This window comes from Aythya marila (genome assembly GCF_965140915.1).
Source record: "Aythya marila genome assembly, chromosome: W".
In the NCBI taxonomy this organism is placed as follows: domain Eukaryota; kingdom Metazoa; phylum Chordata; class Aves; order Anseriformes; family Anatidae; genus Aythya; species Aythya marila.
The window spans coordinates 11644263-11660463 of record NC_139081.1 but is presented as its reverse complement, the minus strand read 5'-3'; the positions used below and the strand labels follow the sequence as shown (position 1 = coordinate 11660463).

At 44.5% G+C, this 16201-nt stretch overlaps 1 protein-coding gene and 1 pseudogene across 2 annotated transcripts in view; one reads left to right on the top strand and one right to left on the bottom strand.

Annotated features, from left to right (window-relative positions):
- Positions 1–3708: 3708 nt before the first annotated feature.
- Positions 3709–16201, bottom strand: part of LOC309889495 (delta-1-pyrroline-5-carboxylate synthase-like) — a 30145-nt pseudogene continuing 17652 nt past the window's right edge. Inside the window, exons 6-10 of the transcript in view lie at positions 11378–11515; positions 11073–11268; positions 10774–10921; positions 8748–8938; positions 3709–3782 (exon numbers count right to left, since the gene is read on the bottom strand). The product of the transcript in view is annotated as a delta-1-pyrroline-5-carboxylate synthase-like (transcript). The remainder of the gene's footprint in view (positions 3783–8747; positions 8939–10773; positions 10922–11072; positions 11269–11377; positions 11516–16201) is intronic.
- On the top strand, positions 6181–8655 carry LOC309889457 (very low-density lipoprotein receptor-like; the record flags this gene model as incomplete). Its single annotated transcript, XM_082782314.1, has 2 exons — positions 6181–7489; positions 8645–8655. The coding sequence occupies 2 exons, from the start codon at positions 6181–6183 to the stop codon at positions 8653–8655; spliced, it is 1320 nt and encodes a 439-aa protein (XP_082638440.1).

Here is a 16201-nt window from a genome sequence, read left to right as displayed (position 1 = left end):
TGACTTGGAATTGCCACTTGATCACCCTCAATTCTAATGAAGACTTTGAAAGAGACTCTTTTTAACACCACGATGGGGAAGGCCCCTATGTTGTTTTGCTTACTACAGAAACAGCCATCTGGACTGCGGAGAAAGGATGGACACATGCCAGCCATGTTAAAGGACCCACCTGTGACAAGATGTGGGAGATTGTTCCAGGAAACAAAGACCTGAAGCTCACATTGTGACGAACTCGATAGGTACCGTGGGTTAAGGTAGAGGCTCTCCCCTGAAGAACACTACTGCTGCCGAGAAGAACTAAAACCTCGTAGTTGGCTGCAACCCAACTGACGAGTGAGGCAGAGGAGTGAATAAGTGGGGAAAGACATGGGCCTCAGCCATTCCTATCGGTATTTGGGGGTTCTCGCAGTGATTTCATCCTGCATAGCGACTCAACACCACCCCCACCAACCTTTTAAATGGACTTTAAGTCGATTCGAAGATCAACAGGTTATTGCAACCCAGATAACAACGGGGGGGGCTCGAGGCCCCGATGCTGGGAATATGTGGGATTTTATTTCTGCCCAAGTTCTAACCTGGGAAGGGGGTACTGTAAATGCCTGAACGTGTATTATTGTGCATACCGGGGGTGTGAAACCATTGTTACAGACTGCACACTTGGGGCTGGTCGGGATAAATTCTTACAAGTGGGATATGGGCTGCAAAGTTGTAACCGACAATTGGATCCCCGTTACAGGTGGTGAGGGCATGGTATAGGGTATACAGGAACCTTCCACGGAAATAAAGAAATTTGCAAGGTTCTATATATAAATATAACAAACTCGGACGATACTAGCTGGGTACTAGGAAAAATGTCAGATTTTACGAACACGGAACAGATAGGGGAGGACTCATCCTAATAAAGAAGGGAAAACCCGAGACTTCCAAGGTAGTCGGGCCTAATAAAGAGTTACTAGGGGAAGGTTTGGTTGTCCAGACTGTAAATATACCTGGGACTGCCCAACCTACTACAGTGTTTTCTAATAAGTTGACAGAGTTATCCTTTCCCACACTGCTTCCAAGCATTGAAAAAAAAAAGAAAGGGGGTTGTACCCGAGGAGATAACTGAAGGGTACTGGCTATGTGTAAGTGTTAAGCCCCCATATTCAAATTCTTCCAAGTGCAGTTGGGGTCAGGAAATTGGGATAACTTTGACCCAAGTTACGGGAAAAGGTAGATGTATCGGCACAGTTCCAAGAGATAAAAATGATCTGTGCCATGCCACTGAAAAAAAATAAAAATAAGAATGGACCAAACACATAAATGGTTAATTCCTGCAAATAACACTAGGTGGGTATGTTCATTGTTGGGAGTCACTCCTTGCCTATCTTTAAAATTGTTTAACACATCTCATGATTTTTGTGTACAGGTGGTCATTATACCAAGGATTCTATACCACACTGAAGAGTATATGTATACCCATCACACAGTGGCTGAATACCATCTGGTAAAGATCATACTGGGGTGGTAAGAGATACAATGACTAAATTGCGGGAAGGATTAGAAAAACACAAAAGGGAAAATGAGGCTCGTCAGAATTGGTATGAATCCTGGTTTAATTACTCACCTTGGCTTACTACCCTGCTATCAACCATAGCAGGGCCCCCTTGTTGTTACTTATATTAACACTGACTTTTGGACCATGTATATTCAATCAAGTAATCGCAATTGTTAAAAGTCGATTAGAAGCTGCTCATCTTATGCTTGTGCGTGCTAACTATGAATCTCTTGAGCAGGAGGAGGACAACGCAGAAACTTTGATGCTCAGTAAGCAAATATTGCAAAAATTCAATGAACAAAATATGTTAGAAAAAGAAAAAGGAGGGATTGTGATAAATTAGTGGGGGGTTTGTTCATTGTCTTTGAGGAATTTGGAGAAACTGCTGAAGAGATAAGGTTGTACAAATTAACGGCCTTGGTAAAGGGGAGGATTAAAGCAAGCAGATAACAGGAGGGAGTATTGGATACACATCCTTGAGTGAAACCAGACATCCTGTCTGCCGCTTCATTACCCCCACCTGAATACGAGCACAACGTGTGAACACCAGCAGAGGAACAACGACCCCCCCTCTCAACAATAAACTGCGCAGCCTCAGCCAGTTCAATAGGTCTCGATAAGCTGGAACTCGACTGCTATAAAATAGCTACCCTGGAAAGGGAAGGTGTGTGCTGTTGCGGAGCGGAGACTCCCCAGCCGCCCAGCGCTGTTTTGCTTGTGTCTGCTTACTTGATTAATAAAATAATTTCAATAGACCAGTAAATTGTGTGGTCTAATTTATAACAGGACCGAAATTTGATTTACAATCACGGGAAATGTTACTGTTAAAAGTCGGTGTATGGGGGACAATGATAGCAGCGAACAAAAGATCTTGCATGATCTGGGGCTTAGTTTTGGTCGGGAACCTGACTGTTCAAAAACAGTAAATGTAGGGGGATATAATCTAGCCAATTTAAGGTCATTTTGTAATATTACTATCCAAGTAGCATACGACCCTGATAAGGAGTCTGGAGTGGATGGATCTTTGGAAAGTGGGTGAAAATTAGGTATAGGGTATTGGTGGCTATGTGGTGATGGGAGGGCAAGGAAGAATTTACCACCTAATTGGAAGTATTATATATGGAGTGGTAATTCGTGTCGAGAAAATGGTTGGTATTAATAAAGAAGGGGAAGATTTGGGAGTGTGGCCATGGGGGTTGGAAAGCCCCGTGGTTGAGATAACACTAGACTCTTATTGATGAGGCCATCAGGAATGTAAAAGAGTTTAGAGGGAACAAAGAAGGGTGATTCAGGAGACTCCATGCAGTCTCGGGTTTCTTGTTCTCCAGCCATTGAGGCATGGAAGTTTCTGGGTGTTTACTGTTACTGTTATTTGCAAAGTTGTTTGACCAATGAAAAGTTGTTTTGAAAAGAACTGCTGTGGAGAGAAGGGTACAAGAGGGGAGCCTGCCCTCAAGATAAAAAAAAAAAAAGGGAAGGCAACACAATGTGATGAATTTATGTCATCAATAAAGAAGCAGAAAGAAGGAATGAAAAGGAGCAGGCTGGCAGAATGGAGACCAGGACGGGAACAGGCACTTTTCTCAGCCATTCTTCTTGCCATCTCAGGAGTCGGGAGCACTTGGAACAGTCCTTCCCACTCACGTTGCAGCTTCGATTCTTTCCACGTTTGCATCAAAACACAGTCTCCTGCTCCAAACGGATGGATCAGGACTTCCAACACCTCCAACATTACATGCTGTCGCAGTAGGGGATCTCCGTGTGCTGACTCTAAGGAACGGGATGGGGCACAGAGTGGAGTGGAGACACCACGGATAGGCTCTGTGACGAGACGGGGACCTGATGCTCTTGTGCGCACTGTGACCGATAAGCTGCATGATTGCTACCCTGAGCCAATGGCCTGTCATGTTTTTGAGAAAGCATTGTACTCTAGTGAGAGAATTGGTGTTTCTCTAGAAGCAGCAATCCCCATGCTTTTGCTTCAGCTTTGAATATTGAAAGAACAATATGATCAAGCAAGTAACTGAAACTTTTTCAGCTGGAAGTAGCTCAACCTTTCTTTTACAGAGGAAGAAAAATCTAGAAGCATAACAGATTACACGCCAAAAACAAAAACATGTAAATAAACAATGTAATAATATCACTTGCAGAAAAAAAAAAAAAAAAAATCTCTATCCATCAGAGAATCGGTTACTGGCATTCCAAGCACTGTCCACATGCTGGAGGAAGAACTCCGCTGTTTTCTCTGAAAAAGAGGCAGAGAAGAAAATAGGATACAGTACAGAGTGATCATGCAGTCCAATAGGCACAGCCTCATACTGTGAAGAGATACAATACCAGAACTTTCACCTGCAACATTATCAGACAGTATTTAACAGCCTGGATTAAAGCATGTTCATACCCACCTTCTTCGTAATATGTTTATCACATAGACACAACTGTAAATATTACAAGAAGCTTGCAAAGACAAGAAGTGAAAAGATGTCTAATTCTTACTACAGCCTAGACCTCGCAAACAGGGATAGCTGTATGACTGGGAAGAAGTGACAGCAGCCCCAAGCTACATTTTGCAGTCAGACAGTTAAACTACATGTTCAGCTCTACATTATCTCAATGGATACATGGAACTATTCCAGATGGAAAGCCCTATAATAATGGAATTAATGGAAATTAATGGAAAGTCCTATATTAAGTTTATACTGAAAACAGTATTCGGGAAAGAGAATGCAGAAACACCACATGACGTCAGCTAACTAACCCAGTTCAACACAGAACATGCGAGATTGGAGCAACCTCAAGCAGAGTTGTACGAGCCTTAGTACTCTGGAGGATGCCTTTCTCTGTAAGGCTGTAAGCTGCAAGTCAGTTGCCCAGAGCAATGGGACGAATGCTAAAGATGAACTCTATCTCCAGTACACACCCAAGTAAATCACTAGTGCACCAGGTAGTGGCTTACAGTATCAAATGCATGCCTTTATGTTGAGGGATTTCTTGAAACAGCAAAAATCCCATGGCTTGCTGTAGCTGAGCAAACCAAGCTACCAGGGCAACTATGAGAAGTTCCCATGACAGTGTTCCCACATCGCCCAATTGAGGAATTCAGGAAAATATTGTTACCAGTAGCTGGCCTCAAGGACAAGGTCTATGTGACTGCTAATCACAAGGGGGTTGTTTTCTTGCAGGTGGGGTTGTTTTCTTGTAGCTGTTTGTCTGAGTGCTTTTGACCAATAATCTTGTGTGAAACACTGTCCACCCCTGTTAAGTTCTCTATAAAAGTTAGGCTATTCGGGCAATAAAATGGAGCATGATCTGACTCTACGGTGTGTCTGTCGTGCTTTCGACCGTGCTTCCTGCAACATATGGCGCCCGAACAGGCTGAGACCTGAACAGGACCCGAACGGAACATCGCAGCTTCGCCGGGACAAACATCGCAGCGCAGCGGGACACCAGCGGCGCCGGCACATCCGAACGCAGGTAGACCAGGAGACCAGCGGCGCCGGGACCAGCGGCGCCGCGACCTCGCCGCGCCGTCGGGACTTCGGAGCGCCCATCCGACCGGCGCTTGAGCGGACCGGACACCGGCCCAGAAACACGGTACACAGGACTCACGGTGAGGCGTGGTATTCCCGCTGAGACACGCGGAAAACCGCGGGGAACGGCGTTTTGCGGCGGGACGTGGAATTGCGGAGGGCCGCGGGAAACGGAGTTGCGGCGGGACGTGGAATTTGCGGAGGGCCGCGGGAAACGGAGTTGCGGCGGGACGTGGAATTTGCGGAGGGCCGCGGGAATTAGAGTTGCGGCGGGACGTGGAATTTGCGGAGGGCCGCGGGAAACGGAGTTGCGGCGGGACGTGGAATTTGCGGAGGGCCGCGGGAATTAGAGTTGCGGCGGGACGTGGAATTTGCGGAGGGCCGCGGGAAACGGAGTTGCGGCGGGACGTGGAATCGCGGAGAGACGCGGAAAAAGGAATCGCGGAGAGACGCGGAATCGCGGTGAGACGCGGAATCGCGGAGAGACGCGGAAAAGGGAATTGCGGTGAGACGCGGAATCGCGGAGAGACGCGGAATCGCGGTGCGATACGGGCCATCCGAGATCGAGTTGCTACGGGAGACCAGAGGCGTCAGTGGACAATGGCGGCCGACCCTCACCGTGTGGCGAGTCGGCACAGAGCAGAGGGGCGGAGATCAGGACTCTGCAGCCTGTCTGACGTAACCATGGAGGCAGCGGCAGCAGCGGCTGTGCTGCTTCTCTCTGGCATTCTTTTTATAAGAAGTTATCTTGCAATGCAAAAAAAGACTATTCGTCCCCAGATCGGTGTTATAACTATGTTTCTGGATAACATTCCGTGGGGTTGCCACATTCTACAGACTATTAATGACGATTTAGCTCTATTGCAGGGCAGGAGAGCAGAGACGCAGATTACACCGCCAAATGACCACCGTCAGGCTCGTTCACAAACAGCTTCTAGGGTTGCAGCTGGCACGGCCTGCAGCCGTATAGCAGACGTTACACTCTCTTTCCTAACTAGTAATCATGTGTCTCATCCATTTGTGGTAAATGGTCAGTGGCAAAAAGAAAAGGGGGAGAGTAAGGGGCGACAAAGACGGAAACGGTGCCAGGAGGATGCCACTGACACTAACAGCATGGGTAATAGGAGTAGTATAAGTGACACAGGTGACGGTGCGGGGCGGCGGCAGGCGCTGCCGCGCTGCGGGGCACTCTGCCTGCTGCTCGCCCTCGCCGGCCTGTGCACTGCTGCCGACAGTGCTAGAGCAAAATGTGAAGACTGCTCAGATGGCAGTGATGAGAGTGCTTGTGTGAAGAAGACGTGTGCTGAATCTGACTTTGTGTGCAACAGTGGTCAGTGTGTGCCAAATAGATGGCAGTGTGATGGGGATCCGGACTGTGAAAATGGGTCTGATGAGAGTGCTGAGCTGTGTCATACGAGAACATGCCGGGTAAATGAAATCAGGTGTGGTCCTCAGTCAACCCAGTGTATCCCAGTGTCCTGGAAATGTGATGGTGAAAAGGACTGCGACAGTGGAGAAGATGAAGAGAGTTGTGGCATTGTGACTTGTAGTGCAGCAGAATTCACATGCAGTAGTGGGCAATGTATTTCCAAAAGCTTTGTCTGCAATGTTCAAGATGACTGCAGTGATGGTAGCGATGAGTTGGAGTGTGCACCTCCTACCTGTGGTGTTCATGAGTTTCAGTGCAAGAGTTCTACCTGCATCCCTATCAGCTGGGTGTGTGATGATGATGCTGACTGCTCCAACCACTCGGATGAATCTTTGGAGCAGTGTGGCCGCCAGCCTGCACCTCCAGTGAAGTGTGCTACGAGTGAGGTGCAGTGCGGCTCAGGTGAATGTATCCACAAGAAGTGGCGATGTGATGGAGATCCTGATTGCAAGGATGGAAGTGATGAAATTAACTGCCCTTCTCGGACCTGCAGGCCAGACCAGTTCAGATGTGAAGATGGGAACTGTGTCCATGGGAGTAGGCAGTGCAGTGGTGTGAGAGACTGTCTGTATGGCACTGATGAAGCAAACTGTAACAATGTTATTCAGTGTTCTGGACCTGGCAAATTCAAGTGCAGAAGTGGAGAATGCATAGATATCAATAAAGTGTGTAACCAGCAGAGAGACTGCAAGGACTGGGGTGATGAGCCCCTGAAGGAATGCATCATAAATGAATGTGACTGTCCAGCTGGGTTTGAGTTTATAGACAAGAGAAACTGTGGAGACATTGATGAATGTCAAAACCTTGGTATCTGTAGTCAAATGTGTATCAACCTGAAAGGTGGCTACAAAAGTGAACGTAGCCGTGGATATCAGATGATTCCTGCTACAGGAACCTGGAAAAGGTCATACTGGTACAAAGACACAAATAACACCTGTGATTGCAATGACGCTGCTAAGCAGGGTTTAGGGGTTTGTAGCATGGAGACAAGGGGTAACAACTACAGTGTTTGGAACAATTGTACAGCTTTGGCTTTACCTCCTGATGTGCTTCTGATTTGTGGGGATGGGGCCTGGCAAGGTATCCCTGCAAATGCTATCAGATGTCCATGTTACATAGATAAACTCATTGTATTTGCTCCTAGCTTGTTACAGTTGCGTGAGATCACCAGACATAAATGGACATTGCTTGCATTGGATTGCAATGATAATGTTGAATTGTGTGGGGTTGCAGCTAGAGCGGCATTAGCAATTTCAGTGCCTGGAGTGGCATCTGCGGCCGCATGTAACAACTTAGAAAAATTGGTATGCTGGGCCGAGAGGCAAGCCTATGCCACGACAGAGATACTTGAGGAGATGTTACCAGATCAAAATAGTCTGCAACATCTGCTTTTACAGGATCAAGCTGCTATTGACATCTTGCTTTTGGCTCAAAGGAATGGGTGTGAGGACTTTAAGGGAATGTACTGTTTAAACCTTTTTGATCATAATGTGTCAATTCACAAATCCATTACTTTCCTGAAAGAGCACATGAGAAAGATTCAATATGGTATCAATCCTTTCAATCAATGGTTCACTGACTTGTTTGAAACAAAGTGTAGATGGTTGCTGGGTTTAATCACAAGGGGATTAAGGATTTGGTTTATGGTGGTGGTAATCATCGTTGTGTGTTGTAAGTATAGCTAAAGAGTTACTTGTAAAACTGCTGTGTCAGGCTTGGTTTGCTCAAAAGAAGAAGGGGGAATTGTTGAGGGATTTCTTGAAACTGGGAGAGATGGGGAAAAACACTTGTGGTCCTTGTTTGCAAGACTTAAAAGCGACCTGGGAAGACAAAACATATATAGTCTGATCTTTCCTACAATCCATATTCCCTCTATAGAAGCTCATCTCTTCCTCCTTCTGAGGCCTAAAGACATCTCCAGAATTCAGGAGATGTTTCTGCAAAACTGTCTGATGTGGTAAGTCTGTACAATACAGGAACACAAAGCAATCTGCCTGACAAGAGCATGCGTTGACTTGCTGTTGGCCAGTTGCTCAAACACATGCCTTCACCTCCTGGAATAAGGGCACACAACATGTTCTCCTTGAATTAAACACAACTACAGATAGATTTAGCTCATTGGGTTCCAGCTGATTATGCTCACTACAGAACCAAGATAAGAGAAACTACTGCAATGTAAGTAGTTATGCTAATAACAAGATCCCACAGTGAAACCAAAGCAGAAGCTTAAGGGAACAGATTGGTCACAAACCATTCTCCGTGACGGTAACATCCAGGTGAGAACTTCCATACTTGTGGATATGTTCGACAGCCTCTTGTACACTGTCCACAACCTCAATGCAGCTCTCCAGATCCCCATATTCATCGTGGAGAGATTTCACTTTTGAGGGGTTGAATGTCAAGTAAGAGGCAAACTTTGGGCCAGCATGAATACCAGAATACCTGCAATACCAGAATACATGAATACCTGAGTACCATGAATACATGAATACCAGAATACCTGCAATACCAGAAGAATACATGAATACCTGCAATACCAGAAGTATTTTGTGCTGTAGATTGTACCAATGCGTAACAGGCGAAAAGTGCAGCTTGTTGTTCTGGGTATAGCTAGGATAGAGTTAATTTTTTTCATAGCAGTCCCTATACTGCTACATTTTGGATTTTTGCCTTAAACAAACCACTGTTTTGGCTGTTGCTAAACAGTGCTCACACAGTTCCAAGGCTTTCTCTTCTCCCTCCACAGTGAGAAGGTCGAGGGTCTGCTAAAAGTTAGGAGAGCACATAACCACAACTGATTCAAAGTTAACCAAAGGGATAGCCTATGCCATATAATGTCAAAGTCAGCAATATAAAATGAGGGGAGTTTCGAGGAAGGCAGACATTTCCAGGTTTGCAAGTCTCCCCTACAAAAGACTTTACCTGTTATTATCCTTTTCTTTTGTAAACTGACACCAGCCCTCTCCAAAGTGTATGTTTCAGACACAAAAGAGTTACTGGGCCCAAAACAAGGCAAGGACTTTCAGTTATTTTACGATCCTGATGAAGAAGATCTAATGCATCATCAATCTCTGATTTTATTCGTAGCAGCTAAGACACCTTAACAATGAGAGGGAGGAGTGGAGGAGCAGGTGCTGATCTCTTCTCTCAGGTGACAGCGACAAGACACAAGGGAATGGCATAGAGCTGTGACAGGGGAGGGTCAGGCTGGACGTTAGGGAAAGGTTCTGCACCAAGAGGTGGCTGGGCACTGGAACAGGCTCCCAGGACAGTGGTCACAGCACTGAGCTTGCTGGAGTTCAAGAAGTGTTTGGGCAACACTCCAAGATGTATGGTCTGATTTCTGGGTGGTCCTGTGTGGAGCTAGGGGTTGAACTTGGTAGTCCTCATGGGTCCTTTGCAACTCAGGGTATTCTATGAAAAAAAAACACAAAACAAAACACAACCAAACCAGACATTAAAAAAAAAAAAAGACAAAAAGAAAACACAAACAAGTGAGGACTTGCTCCTGACTAGCTATCTGGCAGCTTCTCTTAATATGACTTTAACATTATCAGAACATGACCTATTTTACCATGTTTGCCTGCATCAATCACTGCTTGTATACACTATTTGCCAAATGGAAATGCTATGTGAAAAATCCATGTTTTAAGTGTAATTTAAGTACTTCACAAATATTTCTCTCGTGATGCATCTCTGCTACAAAACATTACGCATGTCAAAGCAATTATGTAGGACAGTGGCCTTTCACTGTTCCTGTGGAACAGTGGGAGGGGGAAATAATGGGCGGGAAAATGGGTGGGAATAAAGGCAAGTGAGGCAAAATGTTCAAAATATGTGGATGAAGCAGATTAGTGGAGGAGAAACATAAAATGGGAAATGACTGAGGTAAGAATGTAAGTTAATAGATTTAATCAGAATAGTATTTGGGTCTGGGAGGTTGCCAGCCATTAAGTCAGAATTAAGAGTAGTAGAGAAAGGGTTGTGGAAATGCTCTTCCAAGGCAGAGAATGATTTTTTTCTATGTAAAAGGAAGTAGTTGTATCCCAGCAATGGCATGCAGCCACCCCAAAGCTGCTTGCAGATCGTTTCTATGGAAAAGCTTGGGGTTGCATGGAGAAGCCAAGAAAGCTCTCCGAAAGTTCATTTAGGTGTACAAAGAGACATGTGGGTAACATAAGTGTTATGTTATCATAAAACTACATAGGGCTATGTCAGCAAGACCAAGGGCTCCTAAAATGAACAAAAAGTAAATAAAACAAAACAAAAGCCAACACAAGTATAAATGACTAACCTGTTCTACTCTCAACGTGTCTATGATCTGATCAAACAACGAGGTTCTCAGCAGGTCTCAGTGAATTAGGAGTGTTTCCCAAGCATTACAGGCAGCAGTATATTCACACTTTGAGTCTCTGAGGGTTAAGACTAAAAAATTAGTTACATAACATTTATGACAACGAATTTGAAGAGCATGTGAATTATTATTACGTATGGTTATTATTATAACCATACCACATACTCCAAATGTGAAGTTCAGTTACACTCATGGTATCCAAGTCACCCTCTCACAGCTTACTTATTCATGTGGCCTTCTCCACGCTGGCATCTGTGTCCACATACACATGACAGATCCCTTCACTGTGTCCCATCACTGGAATTCCCTTATCAGCTTTCTGGGTATTCCTGACTAGCTGGGATGGACCATGTGGAATGATTAGATCTATCAGCTTCTCCAAATGGCAGAGATCTTCCACTTCCTTGCTTGTATTCACACATGAAAGTTGTGACACAAACAGTCAATGGCCTGAATTCTCAAGTTCTGCCTGTGCTTTTTCTACACGCTACAGCACAAAAGTTGTTGCTTTAATTCTAGACACTTACTACTTGCACTGCATCTTTGATTCCATGAATGGAGAGTGCTTCTTGAGTCAGATGATGAAGGATTTGATTGCTGTATGCTGCCTCTTTCCCTCCTTTTATTAGCAAGCCATTTCCACTAGCTATGGCCAAAGAAGACACCTGTCAGAAGGGAATTAAAACAACAACAACAAAGTGATCTGACTCCTCTGGGAGAATAACATCTGCAAAATAGAGTAAGAACAGGATTTTGCATTCTGCTGACTTACTCAATATTAATATACAGCACCAAGAATTTTTTCCAAGTCAGAACATGTAACTCCAGAAATGAAGTATATTAATGTTTCAGGAACAAACTTGAGCTTCAGGGTACTACTGGCAAAGGGAGACTGCAGTAAGTCAAAGGAAACCCAGAAATAGGCTCTGGCACAAATTCGGTAGCTGTATAAAACTATTTCAGATGCAAGAACTCTTATCCCTAATCATTCTGGCTGGAAGTAGCTAATAAGCTCTTCCTATGACGAACATTTTACTTGTGCTATCTTATACAGAAGCCTTTTATTTTATCGCACTGATTTTACATTTATAACCAGAAGGTGTCCTTGCCTATGGCAGGGGGGAGTAGATGACCTTCAAGATCCCTTCCAGTACAAATCATTCTATGATTCTATGACACCTCCCATTAGACCAGATTGCTCAAAGCCCCATCCAACTTGGCCTTAAATACTTCCAGGGATGGGGCATTCACAACTTCCCCAAGCAGCCTGTTCCAGTGCCTCACCACCCATAGTAAAGAATTTCTTCCTTTTATCTAATCTAAATCTACCCTTTTAGTTTAAAGCCATTACTCCTTGTCCTGTCATTACACTCCCTGACAAAAAGTCCCTCCCCAGCTTACCCGAAGCCTGCTTTAGGTACTAGAGGGCCACTATAAGGTCTCCTCAGAGCCCTCTCTTCTCTAGGCTAAGCAACCCCAGTTCTCTCAGCCTGTCTTCATAGGAGAGGTCCTCCAGCCCTCATCAACTTCGTGGCCCTGCTCTGGACCTGCTCTAACAGATTTATTTCTTATGTTGGAGTCCCCAGAGCTGAATGCAGCACTGCAGATGGGGCCTCACAGGAGTAGAGTAGAGAGCGAGAATCACTTCCCTGGACTTTCTGGTCATACTTTTGATGTATGGATACGGCTAGCTTTCTGGTTTGCAACTGCACATCGCTGGCTCATGTAGAGCTTTTCATCCATCAACACTCCCAAGTCCTTCTCTGCAGGGCTGCTCCCAATCCACTTATCAACCAGCCTGCATTCATTCTTGGGAGTGCCTTGATGACGGTGTTGAACCTTGCACTTAGCCTTCTTGAACTTCACAAGGTTCTCATGTGCCAACCCCTTAAGCATGTCAAGGTCAACTCAGACCAACTCCTTTTCCCTACTAGTGTCCTCTGGGTAAAAAACAGTCACCATGTTTGATATTCTACCTCATCCTGCTGTCCACAATTTGAAAAGAACACTGAAAAAATAAGGAATACTTCAGAAAGATCCTTGTCATTTAGTGTATCTAGGAACCTTGCTGTACCCAGATACTGTGTGTCTTTAACATACAAAACTAGACATTAAAATGCAATTTGATTGTATCTTGTTAAGAATCTGCCTCTCCGAAGATCAGTATCACAAAGGAAAGCTGCAGAGACAAGCTTATTTAAATAAATAAAAAAAATCCAATCTGTAATGGGTTTCAAAACAGTTTGTTCCCTTTAGATAGTAATAGAGCACGGCTATACTTCAGAACAATTGGATTTCTTGAAATCTGTAGGAAGCAGTCTATGAAATATGATCTCAGAACTTCGCCTTGTAAGTATTAGAGACAAACATGCTATTGTATATTGTTATAAATGACTGAGTCCCAAATAGGGTTACAATCAAAGTTTACAATTTATTAAAGGAATAGAGGTAAGCAAACAGCGCTGGGTGCGCCGGGAGTCTCTGCTCCACGAAGACGCACACCAGTTACATCAGGCGGCTGGTTTTTATGCTCCTAGGCTAATACATATTCATCACCACTTTTGGAAAAGGCAGGGGTATTATAATCAGTTTCCCGGGACCCGAACCATCCCACGGATGCATACGTATCAGTCTCCGGTGGTCCCTTTGGGGGTCGCTCGTATTGAAGGCTCGTAGTCTTCCTCACAGGTTTTGTCCTTTGGTCGTTCTTCAGCTTCCCCCCCCCCCTTATTTAGTAGTCTCTGGGCCAGATGTCAGAAAGTTGTGTCTCCTGCAATAGTCAGCAATTATCTCAAAAAACTCCCCCCTATTCTCTTATCTCCAAGACGCGAGTCTCAATGTTTACCCTTCAAACCCTCTATCAACACGAACTGCTAGACCATTCTTTGGCAAGATACAAGAACTATATACACTAACCACTGTTTCTCTTGGACTTGTGGTTATTTATACAAGGGGATGTAAGACAGAAGGTCACATTTCATTATGAGGCCCTAGCATTCTTCCATATTGACACGAATCAGATGAACATATTTCACAATCCCCCATCTCCTTTTTCATGGTATTGATTCGTGTTTTCCTTTCCAATCGAGTCAATACTTGACAAATTGGTATCAATTTTGGATATTCTTTTGTTTTTATTATCATCAGGCAATGGGTTTTCTCTTTTCCCTGGTTCTGGGACAACAGTGTGAGAAACTCCGTAGCCAATAACTTAGGCTCAGGCGAGGATCTCAGTGAAGTAGTAATTTGTTTGCGATTGCAATGGCGGGCACCCCACAAGCAGGAGAGCGCACCTACTAGTTCCAAAACACAGTTTACATGCTTTTTGATGACAGGACCCTCCCCCGTTTCCCCACTGAGGGGGTAATCCAGGTTCACAATCTATCCGATGCTTCACAAACAATGCATAGCCTTCAGTTGCCGGCCTGTTAAATTTCAAATTTCTTTTGACATTTTTACTGCTTGGAGAGGTAATGTTTCTTCACTTGTCTGACTTGACACCGCCATTTTCACCTAATTGTCCTAAGGAGTCTGGTTGTCTGCATTTTACAAGATCGCCTGCTAAGCTTTCTTATCACTGCAAGCATATCTCAGAACCACATTCCTTCCCTCTAAACAACGGAACTCTGCAAAAACAACATTTCTATTCCCACAACAGGTACTGCAGATATTTGCATTCCTTGTATAACTGAGTGTATCAGTCTGGTAATAGAAGGTATTAAACATGGAATTATTAACAATTCTCCACATATCCCCAATACAACCATCCTTATTTTAGCAAAACAATCACTGCCAATAAAGCCCCCTCCCATAATCCTCTTAGATCGATTCCATTCCAAGTTTGAACTGGGACATGTGCAATTTTCTTCGTTTCTTTTACAAGTTCATTTACAGCTTTTCTTTCTGTTGTGGTTTAACCCAGCTGGCAGCTAAACACCACAAGGCCATTCACTCACCTCACCCCCTCCCTCTCTGGGATGGGAGAGAGAAATGGGAAAGTGAAGCCTGTGAGGTGAGATAAAGACAAGAAAAATAACAATAAATAATAATAATAATAATAAATAATAATAATAATAAATAATAATAATGACAATGACAATGATGATAGTACTACTACTACTAATGTGTATGAAATAAGTGATGCACAATGCAATTGCTCACCACTGCTGATGCCCAGCTGTCCGATGCCCAGCCTAACCCTGAGCAGTCTGGCCCTCCTCCCAGCTCTTGCTGCACCCCCAACCTGCTCACTGGCAGGACAGAGTGAGAAGCTGAAACGTCCTTGGCTTGGTGTAAGCACTGCTCTGCAACAATTAAAACATCAGCATGTTATCAGCACTCTTCTCATCTGTCCTGGTTTCAGTTAGAACAGAATGTTCTTCCTAGTAGCTGGTGGAATGCTGTGTTTGGGCTTGGGATGAGAAGAGTGCTGATAACACACCAATGTTTTAATTGTTGCAGAGCAGTGCTTATACCAAGCCAAGGACATCTCAGACTTTTGCTCTGTCCTGCCAACAGGCAGGCTGGGGGTGCAGTAAGAGCTGGGAGGGGACAGACCCAGGACAGGTGACCCAAACTAGCCAAAGGGGTATTCCATACCATCTGACGTCATGCTAAACAATATATAGGGGTGGCTAGCCGGGGGGAGGGGGCCGGACTGCTCGGGGTTAAGCTGGGCATCGGTCAGTGGGTGGTGAGCAATTGCATTGTGCATCACTTGTTTTTACATATTAGTAGTAGTAGTACTATTATCACCATTGTATTATTATTATTATTGTTATTATTATTTTCCTGTCTTATTAAACTGTCTTTATCTCAATTCACGGGCTTCACTTTCCATTTCTCTCCCCCGTCCCAGAGAGGGAGGGGGAGGGTGAGCAAACGGCTGCGTGGTGTTTAGCTGCCAGCCGGGTTAAACCACGACAGTCTTTTTGGCGCCCAACGTGGGGCTCGAATGGTTGAGATAAAGGCAGATCTGACCAGAGTGTGTTAAACTAAAATTGGTATAAGTATTAGACCTGCTTAATAGTCACTTGTCATAATGCTGATTGCTTTAATCTCAACTCTGCTGCGCCTGTTTTCCAAATTGAGTATTATAGCACATTATTTTCCGTATTTGCTCTCTGTCATGTTGTTTATCCTCTCCAGGCCCTGGTTTCAGACCATTATGGTACTGAGTGTTGTAGCAATGGCTTACGAGACGATGAGATATCTGGTCATGACTCTAACCTGGTATTTGTACTCAGTAACATCGTCGACTCTGTATTTTGGAAACTGTATTTTGGAAACTATTAGCAATTATACCTATTGCTTTTTTCCATTAGGGAGTCAATCTGTGGAGGGGAAAGGGG